Source organism: Phoca vitulina, unplaced genomic scaffold (assembly GCF_004348235.1).
Source record: "Phoca vitulina isolate PV1807 unplaced genomic scaffold, GSC_HSeal_1.0 scaffold5, whole genome shotgun sequence".
In the NCBI taxonomy this organism is placed as follows: Eukaryota; Metazoa; Chordata; class Mammalia; order Carnivora; family Phocidae; genus Phoca; species Phoca vitulina.
Window position 1 is genome coordinate 2,191,311 of NW_022589708.1, and position 24,979 is coordinate 2,216,289.

The 24,979-nt window shown below is 50.1% G+C and overlaps 1 protein-coding gene across 8 annotated transcripts in view; it reads right to left on the bottom strand.

Moving 5' to 3' along the window:
- ARHGEF7 (Rho guanine nucleotide exchange factor 7) overlaps positions 1-24,979 on the bottom strand; it is a 130,089-nt gene that overhangs the window by 60,395 nt on the left and 44,715 nt on the right. For 4 of the 8 annotated variants that reach the window (XR_004299178.1, XM_032402602.1, XM_032402601.1 and 1 more), the window contains exons 3-4: positions 10,382-10,512; positions 1,043-1,244 (exon numbers count right to left, since the gene is read on the bottom strand). Coding sequence is in view for 7 of the 8 variants with exons in the window: in XM_032402602.1 (XP_032258493.1) it covers positions 1,043-1,244; positions 10,382-10,512 (333 nt within the window). In the remaining variant the exon portion in view is untranslated. Of the gene's footprint in view, positions 1-1,042; positions 1,245-10,381; positions 10,513-14,661; positions 14,747-16,742; positions 18,200-20,746; positions 21,033-24,979 lie in introns of those variants that run through there. The other 4 variants (XM_032402605.1, XM_032402604.1, XM_032402607.1 and 1 more) reach the window with 3 other exon arrangements.

Genomic DNA, 24,979 nt, shown 5'->3' on the forward strand with positions numbered 1-24,979 from the left:
GAAGGGCTGGGAGGGTGGCACTTAGCGCCAAGTCCACAGAAGCACAAGGGTTTTTATACGGTGGACTCTTGGACAACACAGACTGGAACTGCAGGGGTCCATTTTCAAGACACTGTAGTACTGCACATGCGCGGTTCCTTCTGCTTTTTTAGCAATGCCTCCTTTAACTTTATCATAAGGACAGAGTACATGACGACATACAAAATATACTTTATTTCATCAGTAAGGTTCTGGTCAATGGTAGGCCACTAGCAGTTAAGTTCTGGGGTGTCAGTTATACAGATTTGGGGCTGCGCAGGGGGGTCGGCACCCCTAAGCCCACCTTGTTCAAGGGGCATCTGTGTGCAGGAGTCTGTGAAGTCCAGAACGACACAGCCGCACTCATAAACCCAGCAGTCTTTGTACACCGCTAACGCTGACTCATGACACGAGCCACGAAGCGACGCATGCCCAGGACAGCCACTGCCCCGGCACTGCCCCAAGCAGACACGTGCAGAGGACAGAACTGTCACACCCACACCCTTCTGACAGAAAGCACAGCCCCGGCCTCAGAACTTCTATTCCTCAAGAATCACACAACACAAATGAAGTAAGTGCCAACTACGACTATTCCCTTTCAAAATAATATAAGCCTCTGAATAACTTTCTAGAAGTCAAAAATGTTAATTACAGAAAACATAAGGAAAGTGATGCATTTTAAAATACTATACAAATATAAACACAAAAAAAACAAATTATACATCATTGCCAAAAGCACCCATAGTGATAAAAATTAACAGCCTGTGTGATACGGCAAACCCCAAGTCCTTATTTTAAACGGATATCATGACTGAATGAAATGCTCCTTTTAAGGATGAACCCTTCATGCCAGCACCCCAAGGCGGAGGAAAGCAAGGACAACGTCTCTGGAAGAAGCAGCGGGCAAGAGCAGGACTCCTCTGCCCAGTTCACCCGGAGAGCAGCTCCCCACGTGCAGCGCACGCCCTTCTGTCTGTGCTCCGTGCCAGACAGAGAGCAGCCCCTCCGGCAGGGCCCCACTTACCGCTGGGCTTGATCTCCCGCACGTAGTTGCTGGGAAACCAGCCAGTCCTGCCGTTGTGCGTGCCCTCCCACCAGCCGCCTTCCTCCACCCGCGTGACATGGATGACATCTCCTTTCGTAAAGGAGAGCTCGTCTTCATTGGTCTGCTGGAAGTTGAACTTGGCTCTCACTACCAGTTGGCTGTTGCTATTGTCGGTCATGTCCTAAAAAGGGAAGAAGGGGGAGAAAAATCTCATGGAGTCTACTTCACATAAAATTAGATGATGCCTTACCAGTATGAGCGGAGCATAACCACCCTGTTCCAACAGCAGAACCACCGTTCACGTACAGAAACAGGTTTGGGACCTCCTACAGTGTACCCTGACCACCAGCACCCGGTTCCAGCCCCGGAGGAAACCCTCTTCATGGTCTGAAAGGCCTTATTTTGGCCAAAGTTAGGCCTACGTTAACATTACACACTTTCATACATACACTTACATCAAATTATATGGAGCATCTCGACAATTTATCAAAAGTTAACACAGTGTGGTCATTTCTAGCATAATTACTTTAGTCTTAACTAACCATGCAACTGAACTGTATGGCCATGCCACTAACTCATTCTCCATTACTGGATTTAAGGTTATTGCTACTGTTTTTCTACTGCAAAACAAGGTTGCATTAAAACTATCTGCACATCTCTGAACACACCTGTAAATAAGCCTACACATTAAATTCAGGTCAAAAAACATGTATGACACATTCTAAATTTTAGTACCAATTTCTAAACTGCCCTCCAGAGAGGTTCTACTTACAGCCAGCGACACTCCCCCAACAGTATTGAAGAGCTGGCTCTCTGCACACTCCCCAGCACTGAATATTGCCCAGCATTTTCATTTGCGCCCAATGCTGGCAAGAAATGGTATCTCCTTTTCATTTGTTTTTTTTCCTCAGAGATTAAGCATATGTGCCCATCTCTGAAAGGCTGAAAGGAGGGAGGCAGACTGGCTAGTGTTTCTTTTTATTCCCATCTACCCCAGACTGGGTGCTGGAGAGGCTTGCCACTAGAAACTACCAACATGAGTAAACTAAACACATCCCCCCAAGGAAGCCTGATCTCCTGGTGAAAGGAGCCAAAGAGGGTCAGCGGGCAGGCCCACTCATCCACTGGCAGGGGTGCGCCCTCTCAGCCTGCACCAGGGAGTCCACGGGGACAGGAAAGGCAGTCCCATACCCCACGGAGCACCAGCACTCCCCCTGCACTGGTGACATCAGCAAAGATCAGGCAGGGAGTCCCCGCCCCCACCCCCAGCAGGTGGCAGCCAATGGCCCCATGTGCCTACACCGGTGTCCCCGTCCTCCAGCCAGCCTCAGGGGAGGGCCCAGGCCCAGCATGTCCCCCTCTCCCAACCAGCAAGGCCATCGGGGACGAGAAGGAACCCCAGCAATACCAGGGGGGTGAGGCTGACCAGACACCCCCGCAAGGACTCTGCAAACTAAGCTACACTGGAAGCACAACGTACCAACACAGGACAGCACCATTACGTCAAGCCCAGTCAGGGCCACGGCCTGCGAACACACCAGACATAGAAGTAGATGCAGCATCTCCTTGCATTCCTCCCAACTGTCGAGAATACAAGGCAAAGCACCGCTCACTCAGAGAACCAGGACAATCCCAGCCTGAACCAGTGAAGCGGCCGACGGCAGCACGGACATGCAGCAGATGCTGGGATCACAAAGGGCTTTCATCAAAAGGCTCCAAAAACCATTAAAAGTTCTCTCAAAATAGAGGAATGAAACAGAAAATCTCAAAAAAGAAAAAAGAACTTACAAAATTTACTCAAAACAGTGGTGAAAACACGGGGAGCCCCAGGGATGTGTGGAAAATGACAGACCTGAGACTGGCGTCATCGGGATCGTGGAGGAGAAAGAGCCGTGCCTGAAGGTGGTTTGAGAAACACAGCTAAACATGTCCCCGACCTGGCAGAAGACACCAACCTACAGAGTCACGAACCCACGTGAACCCCAAGCAGAAGCAGCCCAAAGAAGCCCCAACCAAGTCACGTCGTAACTAAACTATGGAAAACTGAAGCAAAGCTTAGAATTAGTATGAAAAAGGCATGTGGTGCCATGCAAGCTCTCAAACACTTCATGGCCCATGCACCCTCTCCTCAAGTTCCTGAAAGATGTGCCCCTCCAAAACAGGGGAATCAGCCAGGGAAAAACAGAAGACTCTACGTCTCCTCTATGGAGGAGGGAGGGATGGGCTTGGGTCAGAGGGAGGGGAGGGTGACGCAGGAGGACAGCTCAGACGGAAGCTGGCAGGAGCCTGGCAACAACCAGGAGACTCTCAAGTGGCCACAAGACTGCAGGGGAGTTCCCGGGGAAGAAGTGAAAAATCCTAAGCAGGTCGGAATGTACAGGAGAGTCTTAGAAACAGGCAGAAGACCAGGGCTGCAGTCTGCAAGGGTGCACAGAGAGCTCAAACAGGCAACAGTTATTAACTCTAGATAACAAAACGTGGTCAGGAAAGGACGAACAATCACAGCACACGCCCCAGCCGCGCTGTGGGTCTGGGACATGGTGACGTTACACGGACCGGACCCAACAGAAGCCACGGGGGAAACCCAGGCAAGAGGAAAGTACGGGCCCAGGGTGCAGCATGAGACCCGAACACCCCCACTCCATGGCAGGTTTAAGAAATAAAGCTTCACACAGGCATTTACTGAGACAACGGGGAAGATGGGAAGTAGCTGGCTGCCCAGTTCCTCCTGCACCAGGTCCTGAAGGACCTGATTCCAAACTAGGTGCATGTGTCACCGAAGAGAGAACGAGAAAGCACAAACAGTGGGACAGGGCTTCAACAGGGGCAGACAGCTCCTCAAATGTTTAATACTTACTTGTGTATTTTACGTTAATATAAATTCCAAAAATTTACTCATTTAGATACATCCATTAAATGTTTTATCTATTAAACACGTCGTACCTACTGCATATTTAATGCTTAGAATGCTCAGTAAGGAAATCTCTTGAGCGTTTGGCAACACTGAAAGACAAAGCTCTGGCCAACCAGTCTCCTCACACGTGAGGCTTGCTGGCGTACTTGAACAGGGAGGGGCAGCTGAAGCCCCCCACTAGAAAGGGCACATCTGTCCCCGCTCTGGGGAGGGAAGCCAGGTCGGGCTGCCATGCTGGGTCAGCTCATCTCTGCAAACCACGGTCATCCTGCATGGGTCGTCCACCACCATCTTCCTTTCTGTGACCCACCTTGGGCAAGTTGGCTTTGTAGAAAACCTGCACAGAGCCAATCCTGGTGATCAACTTCCACAACGGAACACAACACGTAAGCAAGCACACACACAGAGCAGGCCCCATGAAGCTCAAACTGCCCCCCAGGAATCACCCTACAGCCAGCCCATCCACCTCGGCTCAGCAACCAGGTGCCACAGTGACCGGAACAGGACAAAAGAGGTCAACTACACTCCCCCAAGTTGCAAATTCTCTGCACTCAGGCACACGTCAGGCAAACACCACAGACACTTCTTCCACGTCAGAAACTCCACAACAGAAGGACGGGGGCCAGCCTAGGTCGGTCTGCATTTCTACCTCCACAGATGTCCACTGGTCCAGCACCTACTAGAGACATAAATGTAAGACGCTGTTCTGAGGAATGCTGCTAAGAGAGCAAGATGCAGCAAGGGGGTGCACCAGACAGGAGGCCGCAATGACTCCACACGGCCCGACGCGGATGAGGAGTGCTCAAGTCACTGCCACTGGGGTCAGGAAACCGCAAGGACGTATTTAACCACCATCTTATTTTGGATTTCTCTCCTTCCCCTTTTTCTAAGTGCTCCTGCCACTAAAGCTCATGAGGTATCTGGGTTCAAGCTGACACGCCACGACAGCCCACAATATAATGGGCTGAGCCCAAGCAGCCGCTCACAGAGCGAGTATACGCTGGGGAATTCCATTTATGTCAAATACAAAACAAGTAAAGGTCATCTTCACGGTCAGAAATCAGGACAGCAGATGCCTTTGGGAAAGGCAAACCTAACAAAGGTGACACTGGTCAGGTTCTGCTTCTCGATCTTACATGGGATTGTGTGACTTGTAAAAACTCATCAAGCTGTTTTCTAGATGTAGGTTTCAGGTCAGTGAGGGGAGGAAATGGTGGAGTACACGTACAGTACCTCCTCTGGGAGCAGGAACCTGTCCCCACCACGTCTGTTCTTAAAAGCCACCTCCTGATGCCTACAAAGGCCTGCTTGTCAATACCATGCACATCCAGATCTTCACCAAGCAATTTTTTTATCCCACATTCTGAAGTTATCCTAATAATCCAAAACCAGGATATCCCAGAGCACTGCCTTCACATGAACTCCATCCTCTGTTTCCTGGAAGTACCCATAATTTCACTGAAAGAAGAAAAGCCTATCAAGGGAAGACCCAATTTCTACTCCAATGGCTAGTATTTCCCAGTCTCGAGACCTCGTGTAAATAGGACTTCTCTAAGTTTTTTTCCTCAGAACGTATTCCGTCAAAAAGAAGATGCCAGCAACTAGATGATGCCCCCTTTGTATTCCAAATGCTGTCAGGACATACCATCAGCCATTAAGACACTTGCTACTTTCAGATGTGTAAAAAGGTTTTAAAGAGCTCTCAGAATTGATGACACATAATACATTGAACCAGCCCAGTATTCCCATGCTTGCTGGACAGAGGAACTGGGAAGATTTAAACCATGAGGAACACACAGATATACAGTCTTACACGCCTTAAAGACCCTCTGGGAGCTCAGTGACTAGGGCTGGCCCCAGTCCCAGGAGGTAGTAGGGACCACAGGGACAGAAAATGCTTTAAGGGCTCACATCAGGACTCCCCCAAGTGAAGGGTGACAGGAAGCAACCACGTCCCCTCCTCATCTGACTACTCTCCCCATACGTGGCGGGGGGAAACTTCGGGAGCCCACGGTCATACTTACCAGGAGTTAAGGGATGAAAACTCAGGGTAGAGAGGGACAGGAGGAAACCCCAAAGCAGTCAGTACCGGTTTATTCACCAATAAAAGAGGATGAAGTCAGCCTCAGACAGGAGGAAAAACAAGACCCAAGTCACAGCCTGAGGCCCCCACTCTCCAATGCAGTTACGGAGCCCTTCCGTCTGGGAGAGGGGCCCAGCGTGCAGCAGAGGGGCACAGAAAGACCTCAGCACAGGTTGCTGGTGAGGAGCGGGGAGAACTCACCCCAAGAAAAGAGTAATGAGGAAGCAACAGGGAAGTGCCAAGGTAAGGAAGTTAAAATTTCCAGGTCCGTGCAAACAAAACGTTAGAACTGCTCAAACATGCCAACCTCACAAGCAGGAAAGCTGTCCAGGAACAGACGGATTCAGAGACCCAGAAGCAAGATTCTGAGGACAGCAAGCTCCGAGGTGGTCAGGCGAGACCTGCCCAACCAGAGGTGCAAGCATCGAGTTAGTGTGTGTGCCCAAGGGCTTTGAGAGAGCACCCTGAGAACACCAGTCCTTGCCTTGGGAATGGCGGTGCCGTACACAATCGAGAGATCACAAAACTAATGCTCAGGAAGCCGCAAACTGATTTTAGATTATGGAAAATTTCAAACAAAATAGAAAGTTATGGGTAGCTGGAGATCCACCTGTCCCCGAGTTGTTGTTCTCCTTCTCCCTCTTGTGCACTTTGCCCATCCCCCAACCCCTCTGGCAATCATGTTTGTTCTCTATGGGTTTGTTTTTGCTTTTTATGTCATTTATCAGATAACACATGCAAGTGGACTAAGGTGGTACTTGTCCTTCTCTGACTTATTTCACTCAGCATTATAGCCTCTAGGTCCATCCATGTTATTGCAAATGGCAAGATTTTATTCTTTATGGCTAAGTAATATTTCATTGTGAATATATACCACCTTTACTCATCTGTCTTGGATACTTGGGTTGCTTCTATATCTTGGCTATTGCAAATAATGCTGCAATAAATACAGAGGTGCGTGTATCTTTTTAAATTAGTGTTTGTTTTCTTCGGGCAAATACTCAGTAGTGGAGTTACTGATTATACGGTATTTCTATTTGCAATCTGAAGAACCATGATATTGTTTCCCACAGTGGCTGCACCAATTTACATTCCCAAAACAGTGCCCAAGGGCTCCCCTTCCTCCACATCCTCGTCAACACCTCCTAATGGTCTTCCCGATACTAGCTATTCCAACGGAGATGAGGGGTTCTCTCACACCGTGGTTCTGAGATGTAAGTCTGTGGTGGTTAGTGATGTTGAGCATCTTTTCATGGGTCTTTGGACCACATGTAGGTCTTTGGGAAAATGTCTATTCGGGTCCTCTGCCCATTTTTAATCGGATTTTTTGATGTCCATTTGTGTAAGTTCTTAATATATTTTTAGATACTAACCCTTTATCAGATAGGTCACTTCCAAATAACTTCTTCCATTCAGCAAGTTGTCTTTTTCATTTGTTGATGGCTCCTTTGCTGTGATAAAGCTTTTTATTTTGGTGTACTCCTAATAGTTTTTTGTTTCCCTTGCCTGAGGAGACATACCAAGAAAAAGGTTTCTATGGCCATTGTCAAAGAAATTACTGCTTTTGTTTTCTTCTAGGAGTTTTATGATTTCAGGTCTCACATTTAGATCTTTAATCCATTTTGAGTTTATTTTTGTGTGTGGTGTAAGAAAGTGGTCTAGTTTTCCCCAACACCGTTATCTGAAGAGACCCCGTCTTTCCCCATTATATATTCTTGCCTCCTCTGCCACGGATTTCTATAATATTTATTTATATTAGACACACGGCTGTAGGCTCATTTCTGGGCTCGCAGTTCTGCTCCACTGATCTGTGTCGACTCTTCCGCCCGCACTGTACTGGTCGCTACAGCTCTGTAGTGTGCCCTGGAATCGGGGATTAGGATCCCTCCAGCGTCGTTCTTCCTCAAGACTGCCTCGGCTACTTCAAGTCTTCTGTGGCTCCGGACAAACTGTAGTATTACTTGTTCTAGTTCTGGGACCAGTACTACTGTGATTCTGGCAGGCACTGCATCGAATCTGCAGACTGCTTTGGGGACCATGGGCACGTTAACAGCATGGACTCCTCTAATCCAGGGGCATGTTTCCATTTGTTGGTGTCGTCTTCAAGCTCCTTCACTGTTTTGTAGTGTTCACAGTACAGGTCTTTCACCTCTGTGATTATGTTTATTCCTTTTTTATTCTTTTTGGCACAATTATAAACGAAATTAAGAAAACAATTTCTCCTTGTCATGCCCACCACCCAGCTTTGAATATTTTGCCATCCTTATAATTTTTAATCCAAGAAAGTTACCTCAAAGTACTATGAACACCTGCAGAAAAATCTAAAGGCAAAAGTCATCCTCATGCAGCGTGGTAAGAGAAGCCCTGCCCCTGCTCCTTGCTCACCAGCAGCTAATGGGGTCTCTTCCAATCCTAAACAGGAGGGATGGCACAGGGCCTTTTATTTCTGGTGTAACTTAAAATTTCTCCAGCTCATTAAAAATTAATCCTATGCTTATTGTGATCCCAGTAACATTCACTATTCAACATTACATTTAACTGCATTTTACTTGAAATTATATATTTGCAATCTAGTCTTCATGTACTCAAAAACAAGTAGTTAAAAATGGACACAGGTAGTGGTGCCTGGGAGCATTCGACTCTTGGTTTAGGCTCAGGTCATGATCTCAGGGTCATGGGACTGAGCCCTGCCCAGCACGGAGCCTACTTGGGATTCTCTCTCTGCCCCTCCCCCCCACCTCACATGCATTCATGTTCTAAAATATTAAAAAGTTAGCACAGGTAAATGGGTGAGGCAACAGGTATTTTACCCAGAGTGTGCTTTGTTTTCTTACATTTTCCCCCAGAAATTTTATAAAAGCTAAATTTAAAATGTTTTTCAAGGGGTGCCTGGGTGGCTCAGTTGTTAAGCGTCTGCCTTCGGCTCAGGTCATGGTCCCTGGGTCCTGGGATCGAGCCCCACATCGGGCTCCCTGCTCCACGGGAAGCCTGCTTCTCCCTCTCCCACTCCCCTGCTTGTGTTCCCTCTCTCACTCTCTCTGTCAAATAAATAAATAAAACCTTTTAAAAAAATAAATTAATTAAATAAAATGTTCTTCAAGTAGTTTGTGTATTTTTCCTCAATTTGGAATCAAAATACTCCCAATAGTGCTCTGCAAAATTCACCTAGCGTTGAAGCCTGTGCCCCGTGGGGTCACTGGGAGGGTTGTCTGAGCAGTGCAGGGACAGCGCCTGGAACAGTGCGCACAGAACAGTGGGACACAGCACAGCACGCACAAGGGCAGAAGCGGTAATGGCGCCGCTCTAAGGAGAAACCAGTAACAATTTAGCTTGTGCTCAAAAAGTTCAGGAACATGTTAAAAATTACTTTGCCTTCCATAGCTTCTTTTTCAACCCTCCTTCCTTCATGAATTAAAGTCCAATTCCCTCCACAAAATACAACTCTAACCTATTTCTTTCTTTAGGGTCACCATTAGCTTACTTAACTATCTTCCTTTCTGTGTCGAAGCAGACAACGTAGCTGTGGTCCCTAAACACTCAAGAGTTGGGTTCTCTTTAGACTCGTGTGCAAGACCATTTGTCTCTAACACAGGTTTATTAAAGTGGTACATGAAAGTGAAGTCACACGACAAAGGGCAATCACCCAGTAACTCCAAAGAGGGCTCCGCATGTTTGTACAAGGACCGCGGGATGGCCTCTCAGCACACGGTCCCCATTCAGCGCTGTACTTCATCTCTGTCCAGTTTCGTGGTTTCACCCTATGTTCTTTGCTCACAGCCTGTATCCTAACAACTCAGACATGGATTTTTCTTCACTTCCCAGGATAACCATTCACTTCAGTTCCTTTTCCACATCCTCACCAGCCATTAGAAGGAAGTCCCTCCTTCACCAATCACATCCTGACTCAGGAAAGCACTCTAGGTCGTGCTTAGAAAGACCACCTTTTGATTCTTTAGCTGTTAGCCATTTCTTCCTTACACATCTAAATTTCTTATTCCCATACTTCTGTACATTTGCACAAAGCAAATAAAGTACAAGGGATCTGGGAAACACTTTAAAGCACCCATCTCTCTAGATTAACACATCTTAGGAGTCTTAAAATATAGCCCCCAAAATATACAAGTTTCTCAAAAGCAGTCAAGTGTAACATGTGGATAATGTGGTGATAAGCAAACGCCATACGCAAGTAAAGGAACCACGGGAACAAAGCCAAAGTGCCCTCCGGCTGGGCAGCACCCAGTCCAGGGGCACACGCACCTTCCTGGACATACCCACACACACTCATCTCTCCGACACACTCCAATCGTTAATTCGAACTTACCAAACTTCGATACTGGCCCTGGAACAATTTTGAAGTCCGACTGTGCGAAGGCTGAGCTCCCAGCGAGTCAAAAGACTTTATCCGATGCGATGAGGGCCGGGCACACACGGAGTCACTTCCCAGGCCGATGTCTGAAAAGGTCGTGCAGAGAGAAGAGCGAGCTGAGACGCTGGCAAGCGCGTACCCTGCAGCCCACCGGACTCTCAACGGGGGCAGCCCCAGGGGACACACGGCAGGGGCAACGAAGCGGGCCACGCGTGCAGCAGAGCAGACTGCCCACCGCAGAAACGGCGCGCACGCTCCCCAGAAATGAACTGGGCGGAAATATTCATCAGTTCCTTAGTATAACTTTCAAATTTCTTAAAGGTTTTGTAACTTTTTAATATCTTCCCCTTCACATGGAAAACATAAGTCTCTCAAATTCAGAGCATCCCCCCAGTACTGCTTCCCAACACACTGTCCCTGCCCACCCACTTCTCCAGGACTGAGCTTCATGCAATAAGCAGCAGGAATTATTTGCAACAAAAGGAAAAGACTCTTACTTAAAGAGAAAAATCCCCTTAGAGCTTTTAGCTAGAGACCCTTCTGAGGATTACTTCCTCAGAACGAAGGCAGCCACACTTTACTTCACAAAGTTGCTGGAAGGACTGAAGTAAACAGGTATGAAAGTGCTCAGCTCACTCCCTCAGTCTCTTCATGAGCAGAGACACTCCACTTGGGCCAACCAACAAGTAACTGTTAGCAACCCATTTCTCAGAAGGGAATTGACTAAAAAAAACCGATGAAGCCATGAAGAAACTTTCCAGGGAAATCACTATGCCAAGATCCACAAACCTAGCAACTTCCTAAAACTACTACACACATGGGGAGCCTTCTTTAAAAATCTCTTCGGGGCTGTGGGTGGCTCAGTCAGCTAAGCAGCCGACTCCTGATTTCGGCTCTGCGCTGAGCACGGAGCCTCCTTGGGGTTCTCTCTCTCCCTCTGCCCCTCCCTACCCTCACCCCCCCCACACACGCACGCTCTCTAAAAATAAAATATAAATAAATAAATAAACAAAATAATAAAATAAAAATATCCTCAAACCGGTCACCTCCAGTCCCTGTTTCCCAGCAGGGCTGCTGGGGTTGGCTCCCACTGGGTCTCCTACACCCAGTTAGCTGTCGCTGCACGTCTGCAGCGCTCCCAGGGAAGCCCAGACCCGCAGCTGTTCTTGAAGCACACGGGCTGTGGCCCCACTGGGGCTACATTCCCTGAGATCCAAGCAGGCCGCGCACGTGGCGAGGGGCCCACTTGCCGGGGCTTCTGTCTGTCCTTCCTGATGCCCAGCCGGCTCTACAGACGCCGGCGTCTGGAAACCCAGTCCTCGGACAGCCGTGCAAGCCCGGTTCTAAGGCCCTAGCAGAGCAGCTCGAACAGGCCGCTGCCATCCTCAGGTCCTGCTTCAGGCTGTAGTAATGGCCATGCTTTCTACTGCAGCAAGGCCCAGGCCTCAGGAATCTCGAGTACAAAACCAGCTCCTCGGGGGCATTTCCTGGGGATTCCACCCACAGTGGCGACGCGCCGTACCCCCTGTTCTCGCCTAACTCTACCTTTCAAGGGACCATTTAGTGTAATGGAAGGGTCTCAGGACATCCCTTATTTCCCACGGTCTTCTGTCCAGTTAAAAGGCAAGTGTTCATCGATATACCCGAAGAACACAAGGGTCTTTAAGTGGCAGAAGTAAAGGGAAAACATGAACATGCTTTTCTCAACAAGGCCTACAAACCTGGAACCAACAGCTGCAACCGTGTTATTATTCAGTCATTTAAAAGTGAGATCTAAAAAGACAGAGTCACTTCCATCACGCGGACTTTAGGGACAAAATTTAAGAGCAAATAGCTCAATATAAAAGCAAGAATTCTTGGAGCACCTGGGTGGCTCAGTTAGGCATCCAACTCCTGATTTCTGCTCAGGTCGTGATCCCAGGGTCATGGGACGGAGCCCTGCATCAGGCTCCACACTCAGTGCAGAGTCTGCCTGCGATCCTCTCTCCCCCTCTCCCACGGCCCCTCTCCCCTCTTGCTCACAGGCACGCTCTGGCTCTAAAAATAAATAAATAAGGGGAGGGGAGCCCTTTCCAGCTGAGAGGCTTCCAGTGTCAACACTGAAAGGAAGAGTACCAAGTTTATCAGGTTTATTTTGCAGCTTTCCAAACAGGTCTTTGTCAAGAATACCTTACATCTTCTAAGTGTCCACTGCTCTCAAGGGTACAGGAGTAATACTTGTGCACAAGACGGGGTAAAAACAACGGTACCATGCCCAGGAGACGTCAGATCAGGGCCACGTTCGCGATGAGGAGCACCTGCCCAAGGGCATGGACCAAAGCTGCCCCACGGCACGCCCCTCCCCCCCCTTCTTCCCGGAGACCAAGCAAGCATCGGCCCTCCTCCCTCCTGAGCAGCCACCAGAGGAGGAGGCCCTGGGGGCAGGCTGCCTCTGTGTCTGCCACGCTCTCCCTGTCCGACGGGAGAACCCCAGCAGTCCCAGGACGCACCCGCAAAACTGAGGCACCGGTGGCTATTAAAGCAGCTCGCAGGCAGGACCCACGTGGTGAAGACATGCAACTGTGCCCGCTCTGCCTTGGTTCCTCCGTTCAATTCCAATGATCTGCTCTAAGGTTTCCGTCACTGCATTACGCCCACCGTCACACATGTCTCTTCCTATTCTGGCTGTTCACATCAAAGCTACCTCCATTACAATGTGGGATAAAGAAGGCAGCTTCAATGCCTAACAACCTTATAAAATGTCCTAAAGTTCTGTCTGCTAAACATCAAGTGGTAGGATGATTCTAACTATGTACATCTTTATACCCCCTTCCCTTCTCCATCCTGGTCTCTCTCCCTCCTCCTGGATTTAGATCGTCACCGACCTCGCACACTTGCTCACGTAAGGTCCTAACCTATCAACTGAGCCAATTCCCCCAGATACTTCCACCTCAACAGCCCTAGGAGATTTTCAGCTTTAAACCACACAGTCAAGCTGGGAAAACACAGCCACATCAAGAGTCCTGCCCAGGGACGGCAGGCAGGGGCTCTGGGTGGTGCTCCCCCCACCCCGGCCCCCCATCCTACACCTCTGGGCAGGCAGGAGACGGCACCCAGACAGCCATCCCAGCAAACAAGTCCTAGGAAGGGGCACCTGAGCCCCTGAGCACTGCGCACCCCAAGCTGGGACTGCAGCCCACAGTGTTCTGACTGTTCCCCCACACCCCATCTGAAGGGCCAGGAAGAAAATGACAAGAGCCCCTCACAAAATACACTTGAGGTTTCTTATCAAGAGACCTCAAGGTCTACTTGTTCCCATAAAGCTGAACCTAAAAATGTATAAAGGTAAATGGAAAAAGAAAAAGGACTTTATTTTATTTTATTTTTTTTTTTAAGATTTTATTTATTTATTTGAGAGAGAGAGAACGAGAGACGAGAGCATGAGAGGGAGAAGCAGACTCCCTGCTGAGCAGGGAGCCTGATGTGGGACTCGATCCCGGGACTCCAGGACCATGACCTGAGCCGAAGGCAGTCGCTTAACCAACTGAGCCACCCAGGCGCCCAAGAAAAAGGACTTTAAAACGCAAGAGCCACTAAATCCTTTTAGATCCATATAGCTCTCTAAAGATAGAGCTTCTTGGTGCTCAGGGGTCAGGCGGGCCTCCCTCCAAGAAATCTACACAGAAGCTCTCCTGTCCTCACAGTGTCTGGGAGCTCCGCTCCATTCAGCCCCCTGCACTCAGGGATGACCCAGGCTCACAACACTGCAAAGCGCATAGCCTGGGCATCCTCACCACCCTCAAGAGGCCTGGCCCAGGTAGGGGTTTATTTCAGGGGCCAATTCACTGGCCACTTCCCTGGTCATGACCACACCTCAAAAACAGTCCTGGATCTGCTCCCGAGACATGAGCTTTGATCAGCATAAACTTAATAAAAACCCAGAGAAAGTGCTTCTAGCTCCAAGACAGCCCATGAGTGTACCCACATGAAAAACATTTCTCCTCTGCTTACGGTTTCAACTAGACATCTTTCTGCCCACAGAAAGGAAAATACCTGCTATCCACCAGAGGCCCAAAGAGGAAGACTGATCGAGTAAGAAAAAAAAAAAAAAACACAGCAAAAATTACAGCCAAATATGTAATGTGATAGCTTATTTTTACAATTCAGTAATGTTCATTTTTGCCTTGCCAACCGAAAAGCAAATGTTTTTGCCCTTTTATCTTCCCACCCCCTCAAGTTCAATAAAAAATTCTTACCTGCTGTTACTTTGTTTAGAGTCACTAAGGAACTGAGGACCTTGTTAAAATTCTGCCCCTGATACAAATCATTTGCATCAAATGTCTGAAAGGAAAAATTAAACAAGTTAGTAGGGTCTTATACGTTGGGTGCAGGATAAATGAAGTTCTCCCAGCAGTGAGAGGACCACGGCAGGATTCGCTGAGCAAGTCCTAAAGATGCAGACTGACCCGAAGGAGCAGACCAGTGAACACAACTTCCAGCAGAGGGGCAGGGGTCCCACCAGAGTTCCCTCGTTCAGGCACGCTTTGATCCGGGACACAGGGCATGAGACCAGCTTCACAAGCGCCAACTCCCCACATGGCCCCGAACCCCCTTGGCGAGCCGGGGAGGAGCCGTCCCAGCTACAGGGAGCTGCGGCTGCCGGCCCTCAGCGGGGCTGAGCTGGCTTCGCAATCCCGTCCCAGCCACAGTCCGTTCCACGGCTAAGCACAGCCAGAGAAACACAGAACTGACCGCACGAGGAAGGGAAAACAGAAGCAGGTTCCAGAAGGGGGACAGCTCGGGGGGGACACCTCCATCCTCCAGGCACAGCACTGAGGCCAGACCAGGACTATGGAAGTGTGCACCTCCTCCAACCCCGGCCGCCTACGGACCGGGCACACGGGAGAGTCGGTCGTGGCGCTCCCGCACACACACGCAGCGCCTGCCTGGACACCTCAGAGCTGCTCTATGGTGTGTGCCATGCGCCAACGCACACAGATCTTGCCCCTAAATACCGCCTGAAGACTACATACAGCTTCTGATCACCAAGGAACCTCCACAAAAAAGTTCTAGTGAAATCACCCACAACTGCGCCAGAAAAATGATGAAAAGATCTCTCTCAGAGATGTTGGTAACAAACATGTACTTGGATACCTAAACGTAAACCATGTCAACAGTCTTCCAAGTTTCTCGCACTAACATCACCAGTCATCCCAGGAAGGAGTATCAGGAGGAGGAGGGCCCCAACTTCCTCTCCAGGCTGCCTGCCACCTCCTCTTCCTCCACCTCGCACATCCTGCCAGGAACCCCCTCTTCTTCCTGCCTCCCGCCACCCATCCCTCAACTCTTTCTCACAGGACTTCTCCTGGCCACGCTTCCCCACCACACTTGGTGAAGTGCCCTAACCAGGCTCTCCCAGTACACTCATGACAAGGACAACTTTATGTTCCATGAGCGGATGCCGCCCTACACTGTAAAATCTATAAACCAGATTTCGCAACACCTAACATCTAGCAAAACGGCCAGCACACAGTAAAAATTCCAATGCTTGCTGAATGGAAAAATGTACCAATCAATCCACCCGTCCACCCTGTGGTGCTAAATGTCACGAAGGGACATCTACGTCAAGAGCTGCTAAGAGGAGCCATTCCAAATCCAATTGGTGCCTCCCTCAAAAAATCTTCAGTTAATAGTCTTTGCATTTAATTTCTGAAAGGAATAAAAATCGTGAGGTCGAGTTAAACATGGACAACCAGAAGAAAAACCAAAAACTGAAAAACTTCAAGAAAGGAGGCCATCAAATCATGGAGTCAAGGGAGGAGCTGAACACACAGCTTGCCTTTCTAAACGCTGAAAGAAACTGAACGGAGCCCTAGCGTGTCGGTGTGGCCGCACCGACGCATTCCGCACACAGGTCCCGATGCCGTTTCCCTCACAGCGGACATATACAAGAAGACGGATTTCATGCCAGACCCTTCCTGAACAAGGTATCCCTCAGAACAGAGCGTCTTTAGAATCAGCTCCTACAACACAGAATGTAATTCATCTGTTGTGATATTTAAGAAATTCCAAGTCAAATGAGAGCACGATCTAGGCTGACACGTCCACCTTCATTTTTTAATATGTTAAATTTTTTTTGGTTTTTTTAGAGAATTAAGAGTATTAAGCTCAATAGGCCCCAACTTCCTTATATGTAGAATATGAATATTCCCTCACTTGTGAAATGCAGGAATAGCTAATCTGCAGATCTTTCAGCTCTAAAGTTCTCATTTTAGAGATAGAGTAATTAAATGTGTGGCATCCTATGAGAAAAGTTCTACATAAAAAGTCTACTAACCTTCATCATGGTGAGGCGGCAGCAAGTCACAAAACCCAGAAAAACAGGATGCTGAAAACTGAAGTTTCCTGTCACTCCAGAACTATATATCTTTCTTACTTGGATACCAGGAAGCGTCTGGTTGGCTGAAGCTGCCCGCCAATGGGCTTCAATGTGACATCAGAACTTAAGTGAATTCACATATGCACCACATTTCTTAACAGGAAACCACACAATGACAGGAGACAAATGCTTGCCACTGAGGAAAACCACACATTCTGGATCAATGAAATGTTTTGACTAAAACCCTTCTCTAGAAAGAGACAGCAGACTATTCCCTGAATCAGGAATCTATTCAACAAAAACCAAAATCAGGAAAATCTTCGAGTATATAGTTTGTACTATGGGAACAAGAGCAAAGTCTCATGAGGACTCTTACAGAAAGATCTCAGCAAAAGTCAGCCCACTTGTAGAAGGAGCAGCACACTCAGCAAACTAAATTATCCAGGGACACTCAATGCCTGAGCACACCCGCTCCAACCTCATGGCCGAACCATGTTGCCCAAAGAGCAGCCCCCGGCCACCCTGGCTGGGGTCACGAGCCAGCAGGAGGGAAGGAAGCAAACCCTAAGGTCCACCTTTCCTCAAGTGGCACTGGGAACAGTGGTCTCAGGGGAGGCTGCATGGTAGGATCTCCAGGAATTTAGAAAACCAAGATACTCAAGCCAAACCCCAGACCAATTAAATCGGCATCTCCGAGGAGCAACTGCCCATCAAAATTTGAACACTCCCCAGGCAATTCCGTGCAGCCAGTGGGAGAAACATGCCCCTGGAGAACAAGGAAGGTGTGAATCTTCTCCCCAGGCAGGCTCACCCCCATGACCATACAGACAGTAAGGAGGGAACACTCAATATCCCAGAGATCTTGGAAAAGCATATTGCCAAAAACTCACCCTCACTTTCATATTTAAGTGAATTAAATGTATAGCAGAATCCAATATCCTCAAAGTAAAATTATCCTACCAGTTCCCCCCCCAAAATAATATATTTTTTTTAAAAATCAGTAAATTTAATGTCAAAAGAAACACAAGAGTGACACAGAGCAAACACAAACCACAGGGAAAGGCAGACAGAAGGGAGCAGAGCTGCAAGTGAGGCCCGGAAGTGCTCTCCACAGCACCTCTGTACGCACTAACCAAGGCGAGCTGCCCGCCCTTCTCAGCTGGAAGGCTGCCCCCTGCCTGTTACAGCCTCAGTTTACAGGAGGCATGGAAGCCCTCAGCACCTCCGGTTCCTCATCCTTCGCATGGGAAGGAAGAACATATACTGGCGATAACAAGGACAGGAAGCAGCAACGTGCAAATGTCTCGCATGTTGGAGAATGTACGAGATTTAAAAACTCTGAATCCTGCACACCAAGCCTGTGGTTTCCTGTAAAACTGACGTATCAGTAACTATATTTACCAAGGAAAATTGTTTTCTAAAACACAGCTACCAAGAAAAAAGCATCCTCGATAACTGGGGGTGCTCTGGAGCAGAGACCTCACAGACCAGGCAGAGAATGGAGTGCAGGTGTCCACACCGCATGCTGAACGCGGCGCCCCCACACGCCCTCCGGCCCCACCCTCCACTGCTCTGCACCAGCCGGCTCCCAGCTCCCGCTCCCGCTCCCGCTCCCACAGGAGAGGACCCGACCCCATCAAAGTGCTTGGGTTCCCATCCAGAATTCCCACCCCTGAAGCTGCTGCCTAACAAGACTAGCCCTCTTGCTCACATCTTTCCACCTTAACGGTGTGGACACCGTGGCACCCCAAGGCTCCTGGAGGGAAATATACCAGCACGGAAGAGGAAGAGTGGCCCCCCAGCCTGCACTCAGGTCTGCTCACAGCTGGGGCGAGCTGCACCTGCTGCTGGGGGCCCCTCACTGTCACCGAACAGCCACCCCTATTTGCGAATGCTTCCACAAAACGGTCACTCCCTGCGCTGTCTGCCCAACACTCAAATATTCAAAGCCTTTTCACACAATTAACTCTCAGGGTGGGAATCCCGGCGGACCTCATCCCAGCCCATTTTTAACACAGTGGGAAACAATCACAAAATCCAAGCAGCACCGGGGGCAGAGGGGGAGGCGTCAGCAGCGCGAGCCTCAAGGGCAGCTGCGGTGAGTGGGGCTCGTGCAGAGGAGACCGACGCCGCCAGCAGCAGAGGGGGGTGCGGTCCCCGAGGCCGCCACCCTGCTAAAGGTCCTGACTGGGGAGACAGACCTCCTTGCAACAGGAGGGAAAGGATATTGAATCTGAGACTCTCAGGCTGGGGGTCCCACCTCCCCAGGCCAGAAAGGGCTGCTAGGAACCCGCCGACACAGTCTGCAGCCCGAAGACGGCCAGCCGTCCCCGCCCTGGACCCGGCGCAGTGGAGGCGGCAGCTGCAGGCCAGCTACACGCAGTGCTCCCCCACATCATGGTGGGCCCCCAACCCGGGATCTGCTAGACGCCCCAAGGAACATGGGGTTCCCTTACAGCTGTAGCCTCCAGAATGAGCTCTGACAGGACCACAAATCTACCAACAAGTACCCCACCAAGGAACGAAGGCTGTGGCTTTCTCCACCAATACCTCCACCAAAAAAAGCAGAAGATTAAGATAAAATTAAGACAAAATGTTCCAAAATCCAAGTTGATGAAAGTATATTCCACAAGTACAATTACAGGCAGAGAGGTCTGAAGAGAAACATGCACATACAGGCATGACAAAATCATCCCAAAACTAGCGACTTCCTTTATCAGGGGAAAGATGCCAAATACCAGAAAGATCCTAGCCAAGAACATATTCTCTTCAATCAAAGCAGGGCACTGCCATAATCTTCCTAAAAGTATCAGAATACTTTTCCCCCTGGGCTTGCCAAACGCCCCCAGGCGGGCAGGCGGGCGGGCGGGCGGGCAACACGGGACATCAGGGACAGTGGACACCTCCAGGGACACCTCCTGGCCAAGCAGTGAGGGCAGGGCAGAGACAGGCTCTCGGCGTGGATGCGGCTGTGTCCTCCAGCTCCTCTCGCAGACCAAACCCCTACCTCCACTGGGGGAGCCCACAGAGGGGTTCAACTTAGCTTCATCAACAAAAGAGCACATTACTAAGCCAGCTGACGCCAAAAGCCACCAACGAAGGCTCCAAGCTGTTTCTCTACCAACACCGGCTAGTCCTGGATGTCCCCGAACAAGGTACAATTCGGAGAGAACCTTGAAAGAAAGGGGAGACTGATGCAAAGGGCTCTGAACAAAGCAGCACGGACAAGACATGAAGTGGAGCCCAGACAGAGCACAAGCCCACCGGACGCGGCGCTCGCTGCAGCGCACACGGTCGCCGGCCACGCCGCATCGCTCGGAGGTAACAGGGGCTCGATCGGCAGTCAGTCCATGAGAGCAGATGTAAAGCAGGACCGCCACAGAGAAACCAGGCTAGATGGCCCCCCAATCCAAACCAGGACGAAGGGCAAGGCAGGACAGCACATGAGCGCGCCCACACGAGCTGCAGCCCGCCCGCGGAAGAGGCCGGACGCTGCCAGCTCTGGGTCAGCAGCACCTGCCACCAGAGAGCAGAAGGGCCTCAGGAAGAGGGGGACAACCATGTGTGCTCTCAGATGTGGGGACACTCAGCTGTAGGCGGAAGGCCGCAGGGAGAGGGTGTGCCATCTGGGTCAGGAGGATGCCATCTGGCCCGAGAGGCCACCTGCCCAGCGTCCCTCCCAGATCTGCCTGGCAGAGGCCCAGAGAAACCAGCTCCTCAGAGCACCCGCCACCCTGACCCCTCACCCCCAGAAATACTGTCAGTGATCATCACCAGAAGGGTCAACACAGGCCGTCAAAGACCTGAATATCTGGCCCAGAATCACCTTCCCAGCCTTAACTTTTGCTAATCCTCTAAAAATATTCTACTTTGACCTGTTCCTTATTTATTTGGTCATACTTAATATTCAGCTAATACTCAGTTTAGCTCCTGAACTAACACCAGAAATCAGGAAGGCTCACCTGTACAGAAGATGGAGTTGTGGCACACAGGTCAACCAAGCGTCACCAGCATCCATGTGGCAGGGCAGTGCCAGGAGGGTGACCCCTGTGTGTACCTGCGAGCGCACCCAAATGCACAAACCTCGACCTAGATACAGGAAGACTGTTTTAGGAGAAGGAGCCACCATGGTTTTCAGGAAAGCCTTAACCAACAGAATATTGTTATAAAATAAATAGGTTTCAAAGGCACAAGTTCTAAGAGCAGATACTGACCCGATCTAGACCTGTCACATTCATCACACTATTTTCCAACTTCTTGTCTAACTCAAGGTCACTGCAGCTCCTGTGTGAATGCGCTCCCCCACTCACTCCCCACCCACCGCCTTGCCTTCCCATGGGCTCCGGCCAACGAGATGCGAGCACATGGACACGCACCAGCTCCGAGCAGGACGATGCACACCAGCCCCAAGCAGAAGCTGGAGGAGCCTTGGGGTGTTCCAACCAACCTCCCTGGTCTTTTCCTTTCAAGGAGAATGGTAGCGGCTCCAGTTTGGGCCTTGCATCAGCCTGGATCCCGGGAGAAAGAGGAGCCTCAGAGCACAGCAACACCCTATCTGCAGCTAACTAACCAGTGGACAAAACCTCTGGTGTCCTAAGCCCTGGACGTGTGCGGGCTATTGATTGACGTATCTGGCAAGAACTGGCTCTGCACCCAAAGGCCACATTTTCCCCCAACGGAAGTGATTCTTGAAGGGGAGAGAAACAAACAAAACAACAAAGATATTAAGGGAAGTGGTTAGGTCACTTAGAGTCCGGCCATGTTAACACTAAAGGGTATTCAAAATAGGAACAACTGTTCCCCACATAGCACTACTCATTCCAGAGCAAACACAGTTTCCCTCCCTTCCCAAACTCTGGACACGGTCATCACGTCAGTGCTAAAGGGAGAGGCTTTATAGCAGCCTCCGAGAAGCAACCTGCCCGCCAGCCTGGAAGCTCATTCCTGCTCACCCGCCTGGACAGAGGACAACCTGGGCCAGGTGCCCTACGAGCCACCAGAGGGCATCATCAGCTTAACCTCTAGGTGCCCTACTACTCGTCGTGTCTACACAACAAACAAGTCACTCAGACCCCCAGGCTTAAACCAGCTCCCTTACAGGTTGTGGGCATCAGGAGTTCCAAGCAGCCCCACTGGGGGAATACGGCTCTGGTCTCTCAGAGAGGCGGCCTGAAGGCGTCCCTGGGACTGCGTCCAAACCATGGCTGTGGAGGGTGGCCCCTCCTCAAGTCTGCAGAGCAGTGAGGCCAATGAAGAGGAGGGATGCAAGCACGCAATGGAAAGGACACCACGGTGCCTGCGACTCAGGAACTGCCCAAATGCAGACCCGCACGGCCATACTGTTCGTGAGGAGGCCCGAGTGCGGCCCCACCTTTAGGAGGGAGGACAGTGCTGGAAAACCACCAGCGCATCCACCCACCACGGAGTCCTACCCTTGTGCGCCACCTCTCTCTCTACACCCAGTGACCACACCTTCTAACCAGACGGGTCAGCTCTAACAGCCATCCTGTCAGGGTGAGGACACCCCTGACAAAGAAGGGGGACAGGGTTCCCTTAATAAGGTCACCAATTTGGTAAGACCTGCAAGGCTCTCCCACCCCCACACTGGTGGGCTTCCGAATTCATGGAAGTACTAGTGCTGAAAATCAGAACTATCTTCCACAGAATAAAGAAGCAAATTTTACAGCACAAAATAGATCGTGTTATACAACATAAAGACGTCATCAGTCAAATCTTTCAACTGCCAGTGAAACTCAAACTGGCTTACGACAGCTCCAGTTAGTGTAACTAACAAGTCAATAAAGTAAGAGCCGCAGCTCAGAAACTGGAAGCTTGGGGCCATCTTTTCAGTCTCCTTCCCTCAGTGTGGGCTGCAGATTCGGGAACATTCTTCCTGGTGAGGCAAAGCAGCCCCAGGCCACAGCCAACAAGCCTGCCATCTGAGCAGCACGTGGCTGGCCTGGAGTCACATGTCCCAAACCCACAGCCGCAGAGGCAGAGTGGCATGGAGAGCCGAGGGCAAACCCGAGGGGTCCGCACAGCACCGGGGCTGCAGAGATGCAGGCCAGGGGTGGATGCCAAAAGCCGTGGCAGTGGTGGTCTTTAGGTTACCTCGGCCACTGTCCACACCCTCCCCAGAGGCTCAACAACCGCAGCAACTCAAACTCAGCCTGATCACAGACCACCCACCACAACCACCTCTGGCCCACGATGCCCTCCTGAAGAAGTAGGGCATGCACACCTGAAAGATGCCACTGACTGAGGACACCCCTGGCTAGACCCAAGAAGAAAACACTAGGGAATAGAAAGAAATGCTTTCTACAGTCTCCGGGCTAGCGGAGAGAGCCCCACAGGTGCGGCTGGCCAAGCACGTTCAACACGAGTCGGCTCCTCCAGGGCATTTCTGAGAAGGCTATTTTTGATGCAAGAAACTTACTTTTGGCACAGTTCTGGAGTGTGGTTCGCAAAGTTTAAAAATATAGTTTTGTCCTATCACACTGTCAAAAGGAATGTGATTTTGTGATGAGACGAGTAGAGAAGAATCTTTAAGTCATGCTATTTAAGTTTAATGCAAATGGTCCATACTGATGGGGATATGTGAAGAACAGGACGCAGCAGGGATTTTGCCTCCTTGGCTTCTGGAGGTTTTGTTCTTAATTCTGCCTACTCCTACACTCCAGGGATAAAATTAGTTTGACGATGGATTCTATCAATACATACCGCGGTCACCCAACATGCCCCCAAACGATTTTTCATTTTAAAATGAGAATCACAGCATATTTGATTTTGTGGTTTCCACTGTATCAACACCCAACCACGAAAAAGGACCGGGACCACCCATGTAAACAGAAACCCCAGACACATCTTTTAGTTGAGTTTCCAGGAAGGGGGGGCGGTTAGAGAGGGGGTGACAAAATCCTAAGGAGGGCGGGAAGATAACCAGCACAATGAAAGCTCTGATCAGTCTTCACCCTCCATGGAGGAGCAATGGTCACAAGCAGAAACCACCAGAGACGCTGAAGCACCTCCAGGCAGGGAGGCCCCTGGGTGCTGTGAAGACCTCATGACAACTTTGTTTTACGAAGGAAGAAAACGAGGCTCCCAGGCTCCAAGAGACTGGGTGACAAAGGTCCCAGGAGAACAAACACGAAAGGCAGATCAGTCACCGCATTTTTCCTCGGCGGCGTGCGTGCATGTGCGCAGGTCCGCAGCAAGCAGGGCAGCGGGAAGGGGCAGCGGTCTCAGACACACTGCACGGATGCGGCACCCCACCAGCCCACGCCAGGCCCCTGGTCTGCCTGCCAGCGCCAAGGAGGCAGGCCTGCAAAGAACAGCCCTCCACCAGTTGCCAAACAGGGGTCTGGGCAGATGCACGACCTGCTAGAGCTTAAAATAAGTTAGGTACGAACTTTAGAGCCAGAAAGGTAATGAGTCCATTGCATTAAAAACTTAGAGCCAATAGTTACAAAACTCAAACTTTGAGTAAGGTCTCAGAGATGGTAAAGTGAACACGCATACTGCTCTCATCCATCTTGAGGTTCCACCAAAATGACAGAAGAGGCTTTAAATAATAAAGGAATCCATCACAGTGCTGTCGGCTATATGGCTAAAGGCCATACGCAATCTAGAGAAGGCTTCAGGGAATTCTTGAGAACAGGAAGTAGATGGGCTCCTAAAGGCCAGGTGTTCCGATCAACACTTGAAAGCAACCCCCCCCCCCCCAGCACCTCAACCAGTGCAGCAGCAGGACAGGAAAGCAGCGCCTTCCTCCAGAAGCTGCTAGAAGGAAAGACCCCAGTAAGGACAGCCAGCTGCCTACCCTGGGTCCCTAACAAGTGACTAGCTCCAGGTGCTACTAGACCCACATGACACAGAAGAGGAAAAAGGAGGCAGTTCTACCCAAAATGAAATACCCTAAGAGCTCCAGCACCAATTTCAAGCCCAGATCACCCCTAGCTGGAGACAGGACACCTGGGGTACACAGAGGCATACCTCTACCTGCTCATGGAGGGCATCCAGACCCTTCCCTCCAGATTTCGCCCACCTGCCCCCAGCCTCAGCCCTGCAGTGAAGCCATCCTGGGCCTGTCTCTCTCTCAGCTACACAGCTGCACATTCAGATCAGCTACGGGGCCTTTATCCACGGACAGGAATAGGAACCCACATATAGACAACACTAAGGAGATGAAACCCACT